This window comes from Pollachius pollachius (assembly GCF_949987615.1).
Source record: "Pollachius pollachius genome assembly, contig: SUPER_4_unloc_1, whole genome shotgun sequence".
NCBI lineage: Eukaryota > Metazoa > Chordata > Actinopteri > Gadiformes > Gadidae > Pollachius > Pollachius pollachius.
The window spans coordinates 314,111-332,024 of NW_027641692.1; the positions used below are offsets into that span (position 1 = coordinate 314,111).

Below are 17,914 nucleotides of genomic sequence, written 5' to 3' on the forward strand. Positions count from 1 at the left end.
TGTTACTCTAAAACAGTAAAATGTTCAACAGAATTGACTGCAAAAAAAGCTTTCCGCAACAAAAAATAAAGATAAGAACATAAATGAGGTGAAATAGATCTTTATGTGTTTGATTTCTGCTTATTTCTAAACTGTTCTTAAAGACTGCGTTGTGTATTTCTCCCTCGTAGCAGTAATTCTTGAAGTGGAAATCAAATCAACTTGCCAGGTTGGGTCAGAGAGTTGAATAGAAGGTTTATTGGAGGATGTAATACAGCACAGGTACAGACTTAGGTGGGATAGTCTCAGTGTAGGACGTGAGGAACACTCTCCAGACGTGCTCCTTGGCTGTCGATCCCTCTTCTCACCGAACCAAAGGTTTGGGGCCAGTATTATAGGAAAGAAAGCGTGAATAACAAAATAACAGTGTCTCCCTTGATAAGGTATATGGCCCTGGCTATGTCCCAGACGACCGGGTTGGTTCGTCCTTGTTGGGACATCATAAATGACAGAATGTTGGAAATAACACCTCGTACAGTAGGAGAGGCACTGGCCTGTTCCTAGACTAAGAGATGTGAACACAGAGAGACACTAAAATACACCAACATTCTACATTCGTCCCTCTCCATCATATTAAACATAGTTTAAAGATCACCCATTAAATGAGAATTCAGTGGATCTACTGGTAAACAATTAACAATTATCAAAATCAACAAAATGAAGCATAAAAGGCAATAATAAACATAAAAAAGTATACTCATCATCCACAAGTAAACCAGGTGTAGGCTAATTAAAAAATAAAAAACTCATTAGGTTACTAATGATTAAACCAAAACAGATTTAAAATTGAAAAATAAAGGAAATGGACTGTCCAGACACCTCCCTCTGCTGGGCGGTGAAGCTCCACCTTTCTCTGACAGCTCTCTCTGTCCCCAGCAGAAAAGTGGTTCTGTTAGTCTAACAACATTAAAGGGCCCAGAGGAAGGCTTAGCCTTAGAAACGTTGGGGAGTTTGGGGCACCAGACCTTGGGACGGGGTGGGCTCTCTAACACAGCTACCCTGAGGGGGGGCAACACCCTCACCCCCCCACCCTCACCCTCCTTCCCCTCGTGTGTGTGTGTGTGTGTGTGTGTGTGTGTGTGTGTGTGTGTGTGTGTCTACAACCGACACAGAGACGCTGAGGACCCCTCCCACCCTAACCCGACCCCAGGGAGGAGGTCCTCCTGGGTGAAGGAGGACCAGAAGGTGTGGAGGTGTGTCAGTGTGTCTGAGGACCCTCCTCCACCTGGGGACACTCTGTAGAAGGACAGAGAGCCAGCAGGCCGGTCCAGATACACTGCTACTCTGGTGGAGCCAGCGGGGGGGGGAGGGAGGGCTGTTCTCCTACCGTTGTACACGGCAGAGTAACGACCATCAGAACAATCAAGACCCCAGGACTTGTTGTTCAGTCCAAGCCCGCTGTCACCACCCCCTCCTCTCCTTGTGATTCCTCTGTATGTCACTCCTATATCAACAGGTCCTTCCCTCTCTACCTCCCAGTAACAGCGGCCAGTCAGAGCCTCTCTACCCAACACCTGGGGCCAGGAGTCAAATCTCTCTGGGTGATCCGGATACGACTGGTCCTCTCCGGCCAGCGTCACCTTCCTGTTGTCCTCAGACAGAGAGAGGAGTCTGTGGGCCGTGTTGGGGTCCAGGGTGAGTTCACAGGCATCTGAGGGAGAACCAGACATGATGAGCTGCTGAACCCTTCTTCATCCTCATCATCATCACTGGTACTGTTCTCCTGAACATGACATGTGAGGGGGGGGGGGGTCATGTGATGTCATAGTAACGCTATTGCTTCAGACCCCGTCAACCACCCCCCCATCTCCCCCCCCCCCCCCCTCCCCCTCCCCCGAGCCCAGATGTTATCTTCATGATGATTGGACAGTATTAATATATGGAAGATACATGATGTCAGCCATCATCCTCATTCCCAGTAGGATCTGATCTCACTTCCTGCTGTGTGGATGGACTTTTCATCTCAGTAGTGAGTGTGTGATGTGATGAAACAAACAGACACTTACACTTCTTTAGAGCTGGTTTCAGCCTCCACACTCCACCGTGCTCCACACTGGGGGGGAAACAAAGTGAGAGCAGCATGTTGAAACATTCACCTTCATCATCGGCCGTCTCATAACGTTGTACACAACGTGAGTTACAGCTGCCTCTTCAAACCACTTCATCTAGCAGCGGCATGAATCCTTGTAGGAGACTTTGTCCCTGAGTGGTGAGCTGTCCTCTCCATACCTGAGAGTGTCCAGTCTCCAGCGTGGATCCTCCAGTCCAGCAGAGAGCAGCGCAGCTCCAGAGCCTCCTGGGTGATTGTAGCTCAGGTCCAGCTCTCTCAGATGGGAGGGGTTGGAGCTCAGAGCTGAGGCCAGAGAAGCACAGCCTTCCTGTGTGACCAGGCAGCCAGACAAGCTACACACACACACACACACACACACACACACACGTGTAAAATCCTGTGTTTTTCCAGTCTGCCAACCAGTTTGTGAACGTCCTACTCCAAACACAAGTGGCGTTGCCTTGGTGACCTTGGTCTTTTTTTATATTGAATATCTTTATCTGTTAGCTTAAATGTAAAGGGCCAGATACAGTGAACTTTTTTTTCTTTCACAACCGTTTTTGAATTTAAATTGATCAAATCCTGCTACTACTCCCGGAATGTTAGAGACACACTCGTCACGCGTAAGCTGCGAGATGCTGAGCGGGAGTTATTGGAAACTATGCAATATTAAATGAAACGGAACCCCCCTCTATAGGCCTATATACAACAACTCTGGCGACCCAACATTATGTATTTTTGTGTGATTACAGCACGTAGAGAACGGCAGGAGCTGTTGACAAAAGTCCACAAAAGATTTAAGGCGCCAAGCTCTGAGACTTTGCTGTTTAACGCAAGTAGAGTCTCTGATGAGGCTACTGCGCCTACAGCTCTTCTGACGGTGAGTAGGCTAGGAACGGAGGTTTGTTTACGTGCGCAGTCAGTCAGCACCCGCCGTGGTGTGTGTGTGTGTGTGTGTGTGTCGTGTTCTGTTGAGTGAAGTGTTTCAAGAATGGTTGGCTGCTTTTTTAGGTGCGCACTACTGCCCTCTCTCCAGCAAAAGACCTTTCTACACTGTCAAGCCGGTTCGGTCGAGGCTTGGCACGCCCGGCGATTTCACCGTCTTATCTCAAGTTTCCTGTGTAAAACCGAGGGGGTGAAATCCCCCTTTCGTCACCTTTTGTGCAGGCTTTCTTGGTTCACTGTTTAATGTTCCCGAATGTTTAAATATTTTTATAAATAAAGACACCTGCATGCAAGAATGAGTTCACGTCTGAGTGTAGGCTACAAACGCGATTAACTATTTACAAGTGCAAAAACGCCAACATATTCTTTACCGACAAAAGCCTTGTAAGGACAGTTCCTCTGCGTCTCTCTCGTGTCGCATTTACATCAGAATGAAACCCAATATACCGCCAATGTGTGTAGGATCCGGGAGGGTAAATTGGGGTGCTAGCTCAAGCAGGCAATTTACCTCGGGCAGTGTAAACGCGCGGACCATGCAGCGAAAAAGGCGTGCATAAGACGGCATATACACTGCCAAATATGCCGACAGGAAAGGAGGAGCGGCTTTACTTGTGGCCTTTGCATACAATGAGACCCTTTCTACGGACACTTTTACCTGAAAGACTCCGCTGGAGAACCAGGCTGACCACCGCACAAGTTTTTCACTTTATCTTCATATTTAGGGATAGGACCAGTGGCGTAAATATCGACGGTGCAACCGGTGCACTGCACCGGGGCCCAGACGCCGTCAGGTGCCCATGGAGGAAGAAAAAAAAGGAACTAGGCGATTGCCTAGGGCGGCAAATGTGTCAGTGTCGCCCTTAATTATTAATTAAATTATACAAAGCCCTCACCGTAGTAAGCAGCACAACGCGACACCGCTACTGGCTCCAACTAATACACCTGTTAACTTTCTGGAGGTAAATCTGTTCAATGTCCTCTGATGTAGAACTTGTGGTGTAACTGTTTGAGATATTGAGTAAAACTGACCTGAGAGTTTCCAGTGTACAGTGTGGACTCCCCAGTCCAGCAGAGAGCAGCTTCACTCCTGAATCCTGCAGATCATTGGTACTCAGGTCCAGCTCTCTCAGACTAGAGGAGTTGGAGCTGAGAACTGAGGCCAGAGCTTCACAGCATCTCTCAGACAGATGACAGCCATTCAGCCTTCACACAAACAATAAATAAATGTTAGCAACTGTGATTAAAATAACTTACATATATATATTTTTAAACCTTTATTTAACCAGATCTTTTAATTTTAACGTAATGAAGGACTTTTGTTAAAATCAATTATTAGAAATGTTTTATTAATTTAACATTTTATTCATTTATTTATCATATTGAATAGCTGTTTAATAGTGTTTGGAAATCGTTTTGAAAATTAAAATTGCTTTTTATTGTATTCATTATGTATTGTAATACATGATAATAGTAGATCTACAGAGATGTTTTGTATAATATTAGAAGTTATATTCCAATATTATTTATATTGTGTTTTGAGTAGAAAAAATATCCTCTGATGATTAATATCCCGTTCAGAGGATGCTCCGGGGGTTAGCAAACCAAGCTAGCTTCACTCTCAACGTGTAAAAGATCCCCGACATGAACAGAGACACAAATAAAACCATCCCCACATACACTCTCTCCCATACTAATTTAACCGTCAAACAACTAATAAGTAAATGTTTAAATATCATTTAGCTGGGCGATCTCTACAGAGAATAAAGTACTCTCCTCCTTTGTCTCTTCCCTCGCTCTCCTTTTTCCCGCTCACCCGTGACCTCTCACCCTTCCCCCAGATGACCCTGAAGTCTCTTTATCAACCAATCCTATTGGTTCAACCCAAATAGTGTCCAGGTAACAGAACTCACTGAGTAAGGTAAATATGTTTTAAAATAGTGAGTTAACTATTATTAATAGTTAGAACATATAATTATTAATGTATCCTAAATTTCAACAATAAATTATTTATATGTATAGCTATATATTTGTACATTTGCACATATACATAATACAACTTTATTTAACTATTAATAAACGATTACTAATTATTTGCTCTCCTTATTTATTATTTCACAATAAATAGAGATTTTATGAGTTGTCTCTTTACCCTGGTTATACAATGTAACAATATTTTTCTGTAACCTGCTCATATTAGTTGTTGTTTTTTAATTTTTTAATTTGAACAATGAATACTGGACATAGTAATATTTTAAAATACATTTTGTGTGACAATTGCAAGTTTCAAATCTTTTTTTTTAAAAGATTGCTGTTAAGGCTTTCAGGAGGTCTAAGGTGTCAAACTAGGCAGATGGATGTATTAGAATATCAACCTAAACAACAAAGTGTAGCCTTTATATGATACCAAAGTCATGAATATGGTCATCACAGGTACTGAGATATAAGCTGAGTTATATAACTTTGATGTTCAGCATTTATTTAGAATTGTACCTTGAGCAAAACTGACCTGAGAGTTTCCAGTGTACAGTGTGGACTCCCCAGTCCAGCAGAGAGCAGCTTCACTCCTGAATCCTGCAGATCATTGGTACTCAGGTCCAGCTCTCTCAGACTAGAGGAGTTGGAGCTGAGAACTGAGGCCAGAGCTTCACAGCATCTCTCAGACAGATGACAGCCATTCAACCTTCACACAAACAATAAATACAACATGTTAGGAACTGTGATTAAAATAACTTACATATATATATTTTTTTAAACCTTTATTTAACCAGATCTTTTAATTTTAACGTAATGAAGGACTTTTGTTTAAATCAATTATTAGAAATGTTTTATAAATTTAACAATTTATTCATTCATTTATCATATTGAATAGTTGTTTTATAGTGTTTGGAAATTGTTTTGTATATTAATATTGCTTTTTATTGTATTTATTATGTTTATTATGTATTGTAATACATGATAGTAGTAGATCTACAGAGATGTTTTGTATATTATTAGAAGTTACATTAGAATATTATGCATATTGTGTTTTGAATAGAAAAAATATCAGAGCGAGCAGTAAAACATTTTGCGAACACAAGAGCAAAGACAGCATTTGTGCGTGCGGGGGCGTCAGTTGTGTGCTGCTTCACTTTCCGTGTGTACTCAATAAATCGTTTCTTCCTCACAGGCTTTATTGTTGCTCTCGTGGTCAGAACTACTGAGCGCGAGTGCAGTATCAGTGCTTACAGTAATGATTTGTGTGCACAGATGTGTTACTTATGTGGGAGCGCAAAGTAATTTTTGCTCGTGACTTTAGTCAGTGATCTACCGCCATAAACGTTGCAGGCCTGTACGGCTCGGTGTCGCATCACGATACACTCTTCATTCTTAACACGAGCAAAACAAAGTCCTGGTTCCATTATGAGAAAAGACGGAGGAGGCGACAGGCAGAAACTGGAATCCTGGGATGATCTTCCTCAGGGGAACCGCGCGGCTTTCCGGTCACCACGTGCTACCTGACCCCCTGCGGTGGACCTGGTGCTACCTGACCCCCTGCTGTGGACCTGGTGCTACCTGACCCCCTGCTGTGGACCTGGTGCTACCTGACCCCCTGCTGTGGACCTCGTGTTCTACTCTGATGATTTATATCCCGTTCAGAGGATGCTTCGGGGGTTAGCAAACCAAGCTAGCTTCACACTCAACGTGTAAAACATCCCCGACATGAACAGAGACACAAATAAAACCATCCCCACATACACTCTCTCCCATACTAATTTAACCGTCAAACAACTAATAAGTAAATGTTTGAACATCATTTAGCTGGGCGATCTCTACAGAGATGAAGATCTCTCCTCCTTTGTCTCTTCCCTCTCTCTCCTTTTTCCCGCTCACCCGTGACCTCTCACCCTTCCCCAAATGACCCTGAAGTCTCTTTATCAACCAATCCTATTGGTTCAACCCAAATAGTGTCCAAGTAACAGAACTCACTGAGTAAGGTAAATATGTTTTAAAATAGTGAGTTAACTATTATTAATAATGAACATATAATTATTAATGTATCCTACATTTCAATAATAAATTATTTATATGTATAGCTATATATTTGTACATTTGCACATATACATAATACAACTTTCTTTAACTATTAATAAACTATTATTAATTATTTGCTCTTCTTATTTATTATTTCACAATAAATAGAGATTTTATGAGTTGTCGCTTCACCCTGGTTATACAATGTAACAATATTTTTCTGTAACCTGTTCATATGTGGGGTTTTTTATTTTATCTATTTGAACAGCGAATACTGGACATAGTAAGCTTTTAAAATACATTTTGTGTGACAATTGCAAGTTTCAAATCTTTTTTTGGAATTATTGCTGTTAAGGCTTTCAGGAGGTCTTAGGTGTCAAACTAGGCATATGGATGTATTAGAATATCCACCTAAACAACAATGTGTAGCCTTTATATGATACCAAAGTCATGAACATGGTCATCACAGGTACTGAGATATAAGCTGAGTTATATAACTTTGATGTTCAGCATTTATTTAGAATTGTACCTTGAGTAAAACTGACCTGAGAGTTTCCAGTGTGCAGTGTGGACTCCCCAGTCCAGCAGAGAGCAGCTTCACTCCTGAATCCTGTAGATCATTGGTACTCAGGTCCAGCTCTCTCAGACTAGAGGAGTTGGAGCTGAGAACTGAGGCCAGAGCTTCACAGCATCTCTCTGACAGATGACAGCCATTCAGCCTTCACACAAACAATAAACACAACATGTTAGGAACTGTGATTAAAATGACCTACATCTTTTACCTTAAACGTAATGAAGGACTTGGGTATCAACCTATAACGTTATAGCGACCAATAACGTAATAACTGCCAGTAAGGTCATTTAAATGTAATAAAGCCAATAACGTAATAACTGCCAGTAAGGTCATTTAAATGTAATAAAGCCAATAACGTAATAACTTGCCAACAATGTAATAAAGGTGATGAGCCAATAACGTGATAACTTTTTGCAAAGAATAACAACTTATTACGTTATTAGCTGCTTGTATTAAAAGAATACTTAGAAATTGTAACAACTGAGCCAATAACATAATAAATGAGGCATCACTTTATTTTATTTTCAATTTCTGGAGAGAAACTGTCACCCTTAGCCTTATTATTGCATCTTGCATCACATGTTTAAATATCTGACCTTACAGTTACCCCTCCACCCTCCTACCCCCCTCCCCTCCTTTGGATTTATATGGAACCCTTAGGGTTCTGTTATAGTACTCTGTGGATCCAACTCCGTCACCACGCAGACGCTTCAACGGAGTCGTGAGCTTTTCAAAGTTCTACTATAGGGGAACCTTAGAGTTACATATAAATCCAAATCCACTCTTTGCTCCTTTAAAGCATCCTTTGGAGGGGGTATGAGGGTGGAGGGGTCACTGTAAGGTCAGATATTTAAACATGTGATACAAAATGAAAATACAATAAAGTGATAACTCATATATTACATCATTGGCTCAGTTATTACATTTTCAAAAAAAAAATTATACAAGGCCAATAACGTAATAACCAGCCAATAACGTAATAAGTTATTACATTATTGGTAAAAAAGTTATTAAATTATTGGCTCAACAACTTTATTACATTATTGGCAAGTTACTATGTTATTGGCTTTATTACATTTAAATTATTACGTTAATGGCAGTTATTACGTTATTGGACGTTAATCCGTTATTGGTTGCTTCAAGGTGTTAAAAAATTGAATAAGATATGTTTTATTAATTGAACTGCATTAGATCCTTAAACGTTAATTGAATAATCTGTGTAACTTTAAATTAAGTTATTGTCTTTATCTTTATTAGAAAAGTAGGTTAGGGGGTTTATTGTAATGCATGTTATTAGTGAACCTAAAGATAAGTTTTGTTAGTTGTAACTTATATATTCTACTATCAGGTATATTGTGTTGTGTATTGTCATACATTATTATGAGTGAACCTACAGAGATCTTTTGGAGGCTTTGATCACTGGCATTAGCCTCAGAAGACCCTTCTCTGAAGCTGAGTATTTATTCAGGTCAAAGACTTCCAGCTCCTCTTCTGATGACAGTAAGATGAAGACCAGAGCTGACCACTGAGCAGGAGAGACATGTGTTTTGAAGAGACTTCCTGATGTCAGGGACTGTTGGATCTCCTCCACTAGAGAACAGTCGTTCAGCTCATTAAGACAGTGGAACAGATTAATGCTTCTCTCTGGAGAGAGATCTTCACCTATCTTCTTCTTGATGTAAGACACTGTTCCCTTCTTGGTCTGAGAGCTACTTGTTGTCTTTCCCAGCAGACCTCGTAGGACAATCTGATTGGTCTCCAGAGAGAGGCCCAAGAGGAAGCGGAGGAACAAGTCCAGGTGTCCGTTCTCACTCTGTAAGGCCTTGTCCACAGCACTCTGGTAGAAGAGTAGGAGTTTATCTTCAACGGAGGCTGGCTGTTCTTCTGAGAGTAGATTGACACCATTGTGGATGAAGGACCAAGACAGATAAAGGGCAGCCAGAAACTCCTGGATGCTCAGATGGACAAAGCAGAACACCTTGTCCTGGTACAGCCCACACTCCTCTTTAAAGATCTGGGTGAACACTCCTGAGTACACTGAGGCTGCTCTGATATCGATGCCACACTCTGCCAGGTCTGCCTCGTAGAAGATCAGGTTGCCGTTCTCCAGCTGGTTAAAAGCCAGTTTTCCCAGAGAAACAATGATCTCCCTGCTCTTTGAACTCCAGTTTGGATCTGTTTCAGCTCTCCCATGGTACTTCCTGTCCCCCTGTATGGACTGAACCCTCAGGAAGTGGCTGTACATCTGAGTCACGGTTTTGGGCATCTCTTCTCCTTTCTGGGATGTTTTGAAGCAGTCCTCCAGAACTGTAGCAGTGATCCAACAGAAGACTGGGATGTGACACATGATGTGGAGGCTTCGTGATTTCTTGACGTGGGAGATGATTGTGCTGGCCAGCGTCTCCTTTCTGAATCTCTTCCTGAAGTAGTCCTCCTTCTGTGGGTCGGTGAACCCTCTCACCTCTGTCACCTGGTCAACACACTCAGCAGGGATCTGATTGGCTGCCGCAGGGCGTGTTGTTATCCAGATGCGAGCGGAGGGAAGCAGGACGCCCCTGATGAGGTTTGTCAGCAGTACGTCCACCGAGGTGGACTTTGTGACATCAGTCCAGATCGGGTTGTTCTGGAAGTCCAGAGGAAGTCGACACTCATCCAGACCATCCAAGATAAAGACAACTTGGAACCGGTGGAATCTGCAGATTCCTGCTTCTTTGGTCTCAATAAAGAAGTGATGAAGCAGTTCCACCAAGCTAAACTCTTTCCCTTTCAATAAATTCAGCTCTCTGAAAGTTAGGAGAAATGTGATGTGTATGTCCTGGTTGGTTTTGCCTTCAGCCCAGCCCAGAGTGAACTTGTGTGTTAAGACGGTTTTACCAATGCCGGCCACTCCAGTTGTCATTATTGTCCTGATTGGTTGATCTTTTCCATGTAAGGGTTTAAAGATGTCCTCACATCTGATTGGTGTTTCCTCCTTGGCTGGTTTCCTGGAAGATGTTTCAATCAGTCTGACCTCATGGTCCTTGTTGACCTCTCCACTGCCTCTCTCTGTGATGAAGAGCTCTGTGTAGAAGTCATTCAGATCGGTTCGCTGTCCTGCTTTAGCGATTCCCTCAAACACACAATTGAACTTCTGCCTCAAATGAGACTTGATTTTTTGTTGGCAATCGACAGCATCAGATCCTAAAAGAGAAAACAACAGAAGACATCAGTTAGTGGAAGGTGACATCGGTTGAACCAGGTCAATATTGATAGTAATAATGATAGTGAATCAGTGTCTTGTTATGCTGATATAACAAGATAGTGTTGCATCTCTTCAACTGAGTTATTCTGCTGTTGATCTGCAGTATAATGTAGGGATGGGTCAGAATATTTGATTATTCGTTCCCGAGGGTCAAAGTCGATTTTTAACATTTGGACCGTTAACATTTTTTCCCAATTCAAATAAACAAGAATTAAAGGACAGAAATAATGTTGGACAGGTGTCCAAGCGCATTATCCCGCTTATACCACGGTCACTTGTCATATAAAATAAATGAAGACCATTCATTTATAGGGGGATTATTTGCTTATCAACACGGCGGATGTGCGCGCAGAATTATCGCCATCAGAAAATGTGTTTGACCGGTTGCCATGGTTATCTCCGTGCGGTTAATTTGTAGCTGCGGTGTTAAGTAGCGATGTTGTCAGCTTACTGTGCGTTCACACCAAACGCGACACACCAAATTTGTCGCCCGTTCGCGTTGTCGCCGAAGTTTTGCCGCGCCACAAATCATAATCTGTCGCTGTGCAAGTCAAGAGAATTTGTCACGCCACAACTTTTGGCCGCCAACGGTGCTTCATGCCAATTCATTCTCAACCACGGCCGAGATAACCACCATTGCATGTCTTTACCTTTTGTGGAAGAGGGAGAGACGTCGGAGGACCCGAGGCAGTCTATTCATAATATTGTAATGACCACGGAAGAGGCAGTGAATGAAGTATTGATTAGACACAGATTTATTAGATACTTTTATTAGGCCTTAGGCTTTTATTAGGCCTACCTAATAAACCGTTGGAACACACAAGACCGGAAACCATAGCAACGCAGGTAAACAAACCCCGAGAAGCCCAATCCCTACGAGAGCTCCCCGCGCTACGGCCATCCGGAGGCGCACAGAGCTTTTGGCCGTGATATTATAAATACAATTATATCATATTATATACTATTATATATAGAGCTCCGGGAGTCGCAAACGGCAACAATCACTTTCTCCTCCATGCTGCGGTTCAACCCGGACTGCACTGCACTGAGTTGGCCGGTTGAACGCTGATTGGCTGTTAGGTTACATATGTCAGTTAGTGGCCACGCTGTTGAACGATGATGGCTGTCATCACGCGAATTTCGCGTCAAAGTTGAAACATTTCAACTGGAGCGAATTTGTCAAAAATCAAAACAAAACTTGTCGCCGGTTTTATCTAGCGAATAATTCGCCCGATACACGTCTCTACGTTCACTTTGTATGGGATCTTGTGTCCCCGTCGCGTTTGGTGTGAACGCACAGTTACTGTTACATTAAATTGTAATCAGACAACGCGGTTATATGCTATAGACCCTATAGTATCTGTGGTATAAAGGCTGGGACGAATTTCAAATTATAAATACATACTCTTTATGTTGAAAGTAGACCGTCGCGATTCAGCCTTTATACCACAGATACTGTAGGGACTATAGCATATAACCGCGTTTCGGATTACAGTTTAATGCATTTTTCACAATTTACCAGCTCTCGTTTTGAGGGCTGAACAGACAATTTGACTGGAACTACTTAGCAGGTAGTTGTTGTTTTGCGTTTAAGATATTAAGTGATTTCTTGCCGATGATCCATGGCTGCCTTTGTGAATGTCGGCACACATCGATTTATCGATTATTCGTTCATACCACCCACCGATTATTCGACCATGAAAAATTGGAGTTATTCACATCCCTAGTATAATGCTTAGCATTCTTTAACCTGATACCCCCACAATAACCCTAGATATCTGGATCAAACCATTTAATCTGATACCCCCACAATAACCCTAGATATCTGGATCAAACCATTTAACCTGATGCCCCCACAATAACCCTACATATCTGGATCAAACCACTTAACCTGATACCCCCACCATAACCCTGCATATCTGGATCAAACCATTAAACCTGAAAATCTATTTCTACTTTTTTCTATCTCTTTTTTCCGCATGAGCCTCCTCTTTTTCAAAATAACAGCATATTCAGTTTCAAATAAAAGTTTCTTACTGCTCTGTTTTCAAAATAAAAGTATTTTCTGTCTTCAAAATAAGAGTCTCTTACCGCCCCACAGTGTGTCGGCCAGTTCCTCCTGGTTCATCTCCATCAGGCAGAGCTTTGTGATGTCCACCACTCCCTCTATAGCGCGCCTCCTCTGCTCCTCCTTCTTACCATCCACCTCCTCCTCCTCCCTCTGACTCTCTGAGCATTGTGGGTAATCTGGGAAGAGAACCCTCCAGAGCTTCTTCAGCTCCTTGTCTAGAAAAGCGTGTGCGTTCTCCTCAGCCCTCTGGAACAGAAAAAAATTACGGAGAACTTTACTCTGAACTAACTGAGGACATCAGAAGCATCTTCCCTGGATTCCCTTCCCGCTGGACAAGAGATGCTTTCTAATGTTCATGTAGAGCTGAAGTCAAACGTCTTGGTGGACATTCACACACCTTGATCAGCTCTGTTTGATGCTGCTGTAGAGACTGAGCACTGGTGACCTTTGACCTCTCCTGGTGTCTGTGGGGAACACACACACACACACACACTTTTATTTCCCCTGACTTGTAAACATCATGAGGATGTCGATGAGGAAGAGACTGAAGAGAGAGACGAACGGAAAGCCACGCCCCTCTCAGCGCAGGTCACTTGGTTTCGGGGAAATCCAAAGTTTCACAACACACACACACACACACACACCTTTTAATCACACTGCAGTTTTCACACTGACAAGATAATTCTTCTTACAAGGCTGTTTTAAGGTGAGAGCATTTCACTTGTTTCCAGCTTTTAAGTCCTTAATTATCTTAATAAATTAAAATATATATATATTTACTTCCTTGAATAATACTTAAAATAAGTATTATTTTAATTAATAAATAATAAATATTCTACCTTTTTACTGATGTGTTTTTACTCTGAGTACCCTAATGCTTTGAACTAGAATCACAAAATTATAAATCTGTTTGATCAACTCTGACGTAACAAACTTTGTCAAGGTCATAGTCTAATTTAAGCATGTTATCGTTACCTTCTCTTAAGAACAAACAATGACCAAATGGAGGTCAATGTTTAACTGTCACTCTTGACCACAGACAGCAGTCATGCAGACCAAACACAGTAGAGAACAAAGACAGAACCCTGTTCATATCAGGGGAGCCTTACTGCTCAGGTCAGATGTATTGCTCTTCCTGAGTTTCTGGTCTGCCTGTTCATGTTGTGTTTTAAACGTGGCCGATACGACGACTGTGGAGCTAGAGTGACGTCAGAGTCACATTACGATACGACTGTTCACCCTGAGGTCTGCTGCTGCTCTGGGCTTCAACACACACTAACACACACACACACACACACACACACACACACACACACACACATACACACACACACACACACTTAATTGTATTGACTTGTAAACATCAGCACCAGTAGGGTCTGATAACAAGAGTCTGCTCTCTCCTGCTGGACTCTTCTAGAAAAACAAGAACCAGGATTTATGGACGTTTTGATAGAATTTGTATCTTTATTATATCTGATAAATCCTCACCTTTTCTCAATAGACTGATTTCCATCTTTGAAGTTTTCAGGTATACCCATAGACCGGTCACTCTTCATGGAGACACAGCTGGGTCCAGGGGTGTCTGCTCTCTGCTGCTGCTCTGGGCTTCAACACACACACACACACACACACACACACACACACACACACCTACCTTTTAATCACACTGCAGTTTTCACACTGACAAGATAATTCTTCTTACAAGGCTGTTTCAAGGTGAGAGCATTTCACTTGTTTCCAGCTTCCTTAAATAATACTTAAAATAAGTATTATTTTAATTAATAAATAATAAATATTCTACCTTTTTACTGATGTGTTTTTACTCTGAGTACCCTAATGCTTTGAACTAGAATCACAAAATTATAAATCTGTTTGATCAACTCTGACGTAACAAACTTTGTCAAGGTCATAGTCTAATTTAAGCATGTTATCGTTACCTTCTCTTAAGAACAAACAATGACCAAATGGAGGTCAATGTTTAACTGTCACTCTTGACCACAGACAGCAGTCATGCAGACCAAACACAGTAGAGAACAAAGACAGAACCCTGTTCATATCAGGGGAGCCTTACTGCTCAGGTCAGATGTATTGCTCTTCCTGAGTTTCTGGTCTGCCTGTTCACGTTGTGTTTTAAACGTGGCCGATACGACGACTGTGGAGCTAGAGTGACGTCAGAGCCACATTACGATACGACTGTTCACCCTGAGGTCTGCTGCTGCTCTGGGCTTCAACACACACACACACACACACACACACACACACACACACACACACACACACACCACACACACAAACACTTAATTGTATTGACTTGTAAACATCAGCACCAGTAGGGTCTGATAACAAGAGTCTGCTCTCTCCTGCTGGACTCTTCTAGAAAAACAAGAACCAGGATTTATGGACGTTTGATAGAATTTGTATCTTTATTAAGTCTGATAAATCCTCACCTCTTCTCAATAGACTGATTTCCATCTTTGAAGTTTTCAGGTTTACCCATAGACCGGTCACTCTTCATGAAGACACAGCTGGGTCCAGGGGAGTCTGCTCTCTGCTCTGGGCTTCAACACACACACACACACACACACACACACACACACTTAATTGTATTGACTTGTAAACATCAGCACCAGTAGGGTCTGATAACAAGAGTCTGCTCTCTCCTGCTGGACTCTTCTAGAAAAACAAGAACCAGGAATTATGGACGTTTGATAGAATTTGTATCTTTATTATGTCTGATAAATCCTCACCTCTTCTCAATAGACTGATTTCCATCTTTGAAGTTTTCAGGTTTACCCATAGACCGGTCACTCTTCATGGAGACACAGCTGGGTCCAGGGGAGTCTGCTCTCTGCTGCTGCTGCTCTGGGCTTCAACATACACACACACACACACACACACACACACACACACACACACACACACACACACCTTTTAATCACACTGCAGTTTTCACACTGACAAGATAATTCTTCTTACAAGGCTGTTTTAAGGTGAGAGCATTTCACTTGTTTCCAGCTTTTAAGTCCTTAATTATCTTAATAAATTAATATATATATGTACTTCCTTAAATAATACTTAAAATAAGTATTATTTTAATTAATAAATAATAAATATTCTACCTTTTTACTGATAGTTTACTGATAGTTCGAGTTCAATGCTTTGAACTAGAATCACAAAATTATAAATCTGTTTGATCAACTCTGACATAACAAACTTTGTCAAGGTCATAGTCTAATTTAAGCATGTTATCTTTACCTTCTCTTAAGAACAGACAATGACCAAATGGAGGACACTGTTTTACTGTCAATCTTGACCACAGACAGCAGTCATGCAGTACAAACACAGTAGAGAACAAAGACAGAACCCTGTTCATATCAGGGGAGCCTTACTGCTCAGGTCAGATGTATTGCTCTTCCTGAGTTTCTGGTCTGCCTGTTCACGTTGTGTTTTAAACGTGGCCGATACGACGACTGTGGATCTAGAGTGACGTCAGAGTCACATTACGATACGACTGTTCACCCTGAGGTCTGCTGCTGCTCTGGGCTTCCACACACACACAGCTTTTACTCAGACTAATGATGGAGTCATGATGTATCACTGCTGAGCTCTGAGGTGGACAACAGTCACAGAGAGAGAGATCCTCTCCTTACCTCTGAGCTTTGCTCCGGCGGCCATGTTCCCCAGACAGAGCGGTCTTAGAGGTAGAACCCCCCTCCTCTCTCTCCTCATCCATAGTAGACTGGAGACCTGGACACAAACACAACTCATCAATCACTTCAATTGACTTTTGAACTTCAGCTGTTTATTGAGAGAGAAGATCATTGTGACTGCGTCACACTAAAGCATTATGGACGTCATAGACCGTCAATATGAACCCCACAACATAACCACACTGCCCTCACTACAGTACAGATGTGTACAGCAGATGAGAACTGAGAGATGAGAATTAAACACCTTGGGGACTGTAACTGTGCTTAAACTACAACACAAAAAGATACACAATAGACACAACACAAAAAGATGCATAATAATGCATTGTGGTACAATTAAAATGTAAAGAACGTTAGAACAATTTCTCCACTGGAACAAAGTCTGAATTCCGTCACTTTACTGAACCACAGATTCCATATAAATCAACTGGTGAAGCTCAACACATCGATAGGGTATCCTCTTATGACCAACAAGTCCATTTCTCTCCCTCCATGGCGGTGGTTTAAGCCATAGGAATCGAGTCCAGATTCACAGGAACCCCCCCGTGAAAGTGGTACAGTCCAGCTACAGGCTTCTAGGTGGATCTATAAAACTGTAAATAACCAGTCAATACGCACAAATATTTAAATTTTTAAATTTCAGCACATTGAAAGGGATTCTGTCTCGTCCTTCTCTTAATTTGGAGTAGCATCAAGACAAACGAATCACTTGAATATTGAACGCAGTGTTCAATTTACCGCACGGGTCAGAAAAGCAGTGAAACATGAACTAACTTTGTATTCTCTGCAGTAAAGTCTGTCTTTAATTGATAAGCGATACACGGACACATTTACCATCCCCAGAGGAGCCGCCCCCCTCAGCACGTGTCACGTGTTTCCAGGGAAAACAGTTTGGCAACACACACACACACACACACACACACACACACACATCACTGCCAACTCATGGCAGAACCTCTGATCCACCAGTCCACTGGGTTACAGCAGAACCTCTGGTCCGGACCGGGAACCAGACCAGGACCAGGACCAGGACCAAGATATGGATCAGGACCCGGACCCGGACCAGGACCAGGACCCAGACCAGGACCCGGACCAGGACCCGGACCCGGACCAATCCCGGGACCTGGACTGGGATTGGGCCGTGATCCGGGACCCGGATCAGGATCAGGTCCAGATCCTGGTCCAGGACCAGGACCCGGACCTGGACCAGTACCAGTCTATTCAGGAATATTGAATAGTATTTTTGCCGGAAATGCACATCCCAACTACA

The 17,914-nt window shown here is 42.3% G+C and overlaps 1 protein-coding gene across 1 annotated transcript; it reads right to left on the minus strand.

Moving 5' to 3' along the window:
• Positions 1–214: 214 nt before the first annotated feature.
• Positions 215–16,720, minus strand: LOC307075431 (NACHT, LRR and PYD domains-containing protein 3-like). Its single transcript, XM_079759134.1, has 13 exons — positions 16,585–16,720; positions 15,682–15,801; positions 15,382–15,492; positions 14,423–14,539; positions 13,329–13,395; positions 12,952–13,177; positions 9,014–10,799; positions 7,591–7,764; positions 5,541–5,714; positions 4,064–4,237; positions 2,269–2,442; positions 2,046–2,092; positions 215–1,690 (listed from the first exon to the last, which is right to left on the minus strand). Exons 1-13 carry the CDS (start codon positions 16,665–16,667, stop codon positions 1,137–1,139), a joined length of 3,807 nt encoding a protein of 1,268 aa, XP_079615260.1. The 5' UTR covers positions 16,668–16,720; the 3' UTR covers positions 215–1,136.
• Between the last annotated feature and the right edge of the window lie 1,194 nt (positions 16,721–17,914).

Coding starts and splice junctions, on each gene's coding strand:
- LOC307075431 (XM_079759134.1), bottom strand. CDS start 16,667: ATGGATGAGGAGAGAGAGGAGGGGGGTTCTACCTCTAAGACCGCTCTG. Junction 13,396..14,422: donor AATCAGTCTATTGAGAAAAG/GTGAGGATTTAT, acceptor TGTTCCCCACAG/ACACCAGGAGAGGTCAAAGG. Junction 7,765..9,013: donor AAAGCCTCCAAAAGATCTCT/GTAGGTTCACTC, acceptor GTTTGTGTGAAG/GCTGAATGGCTGTCATCTGT.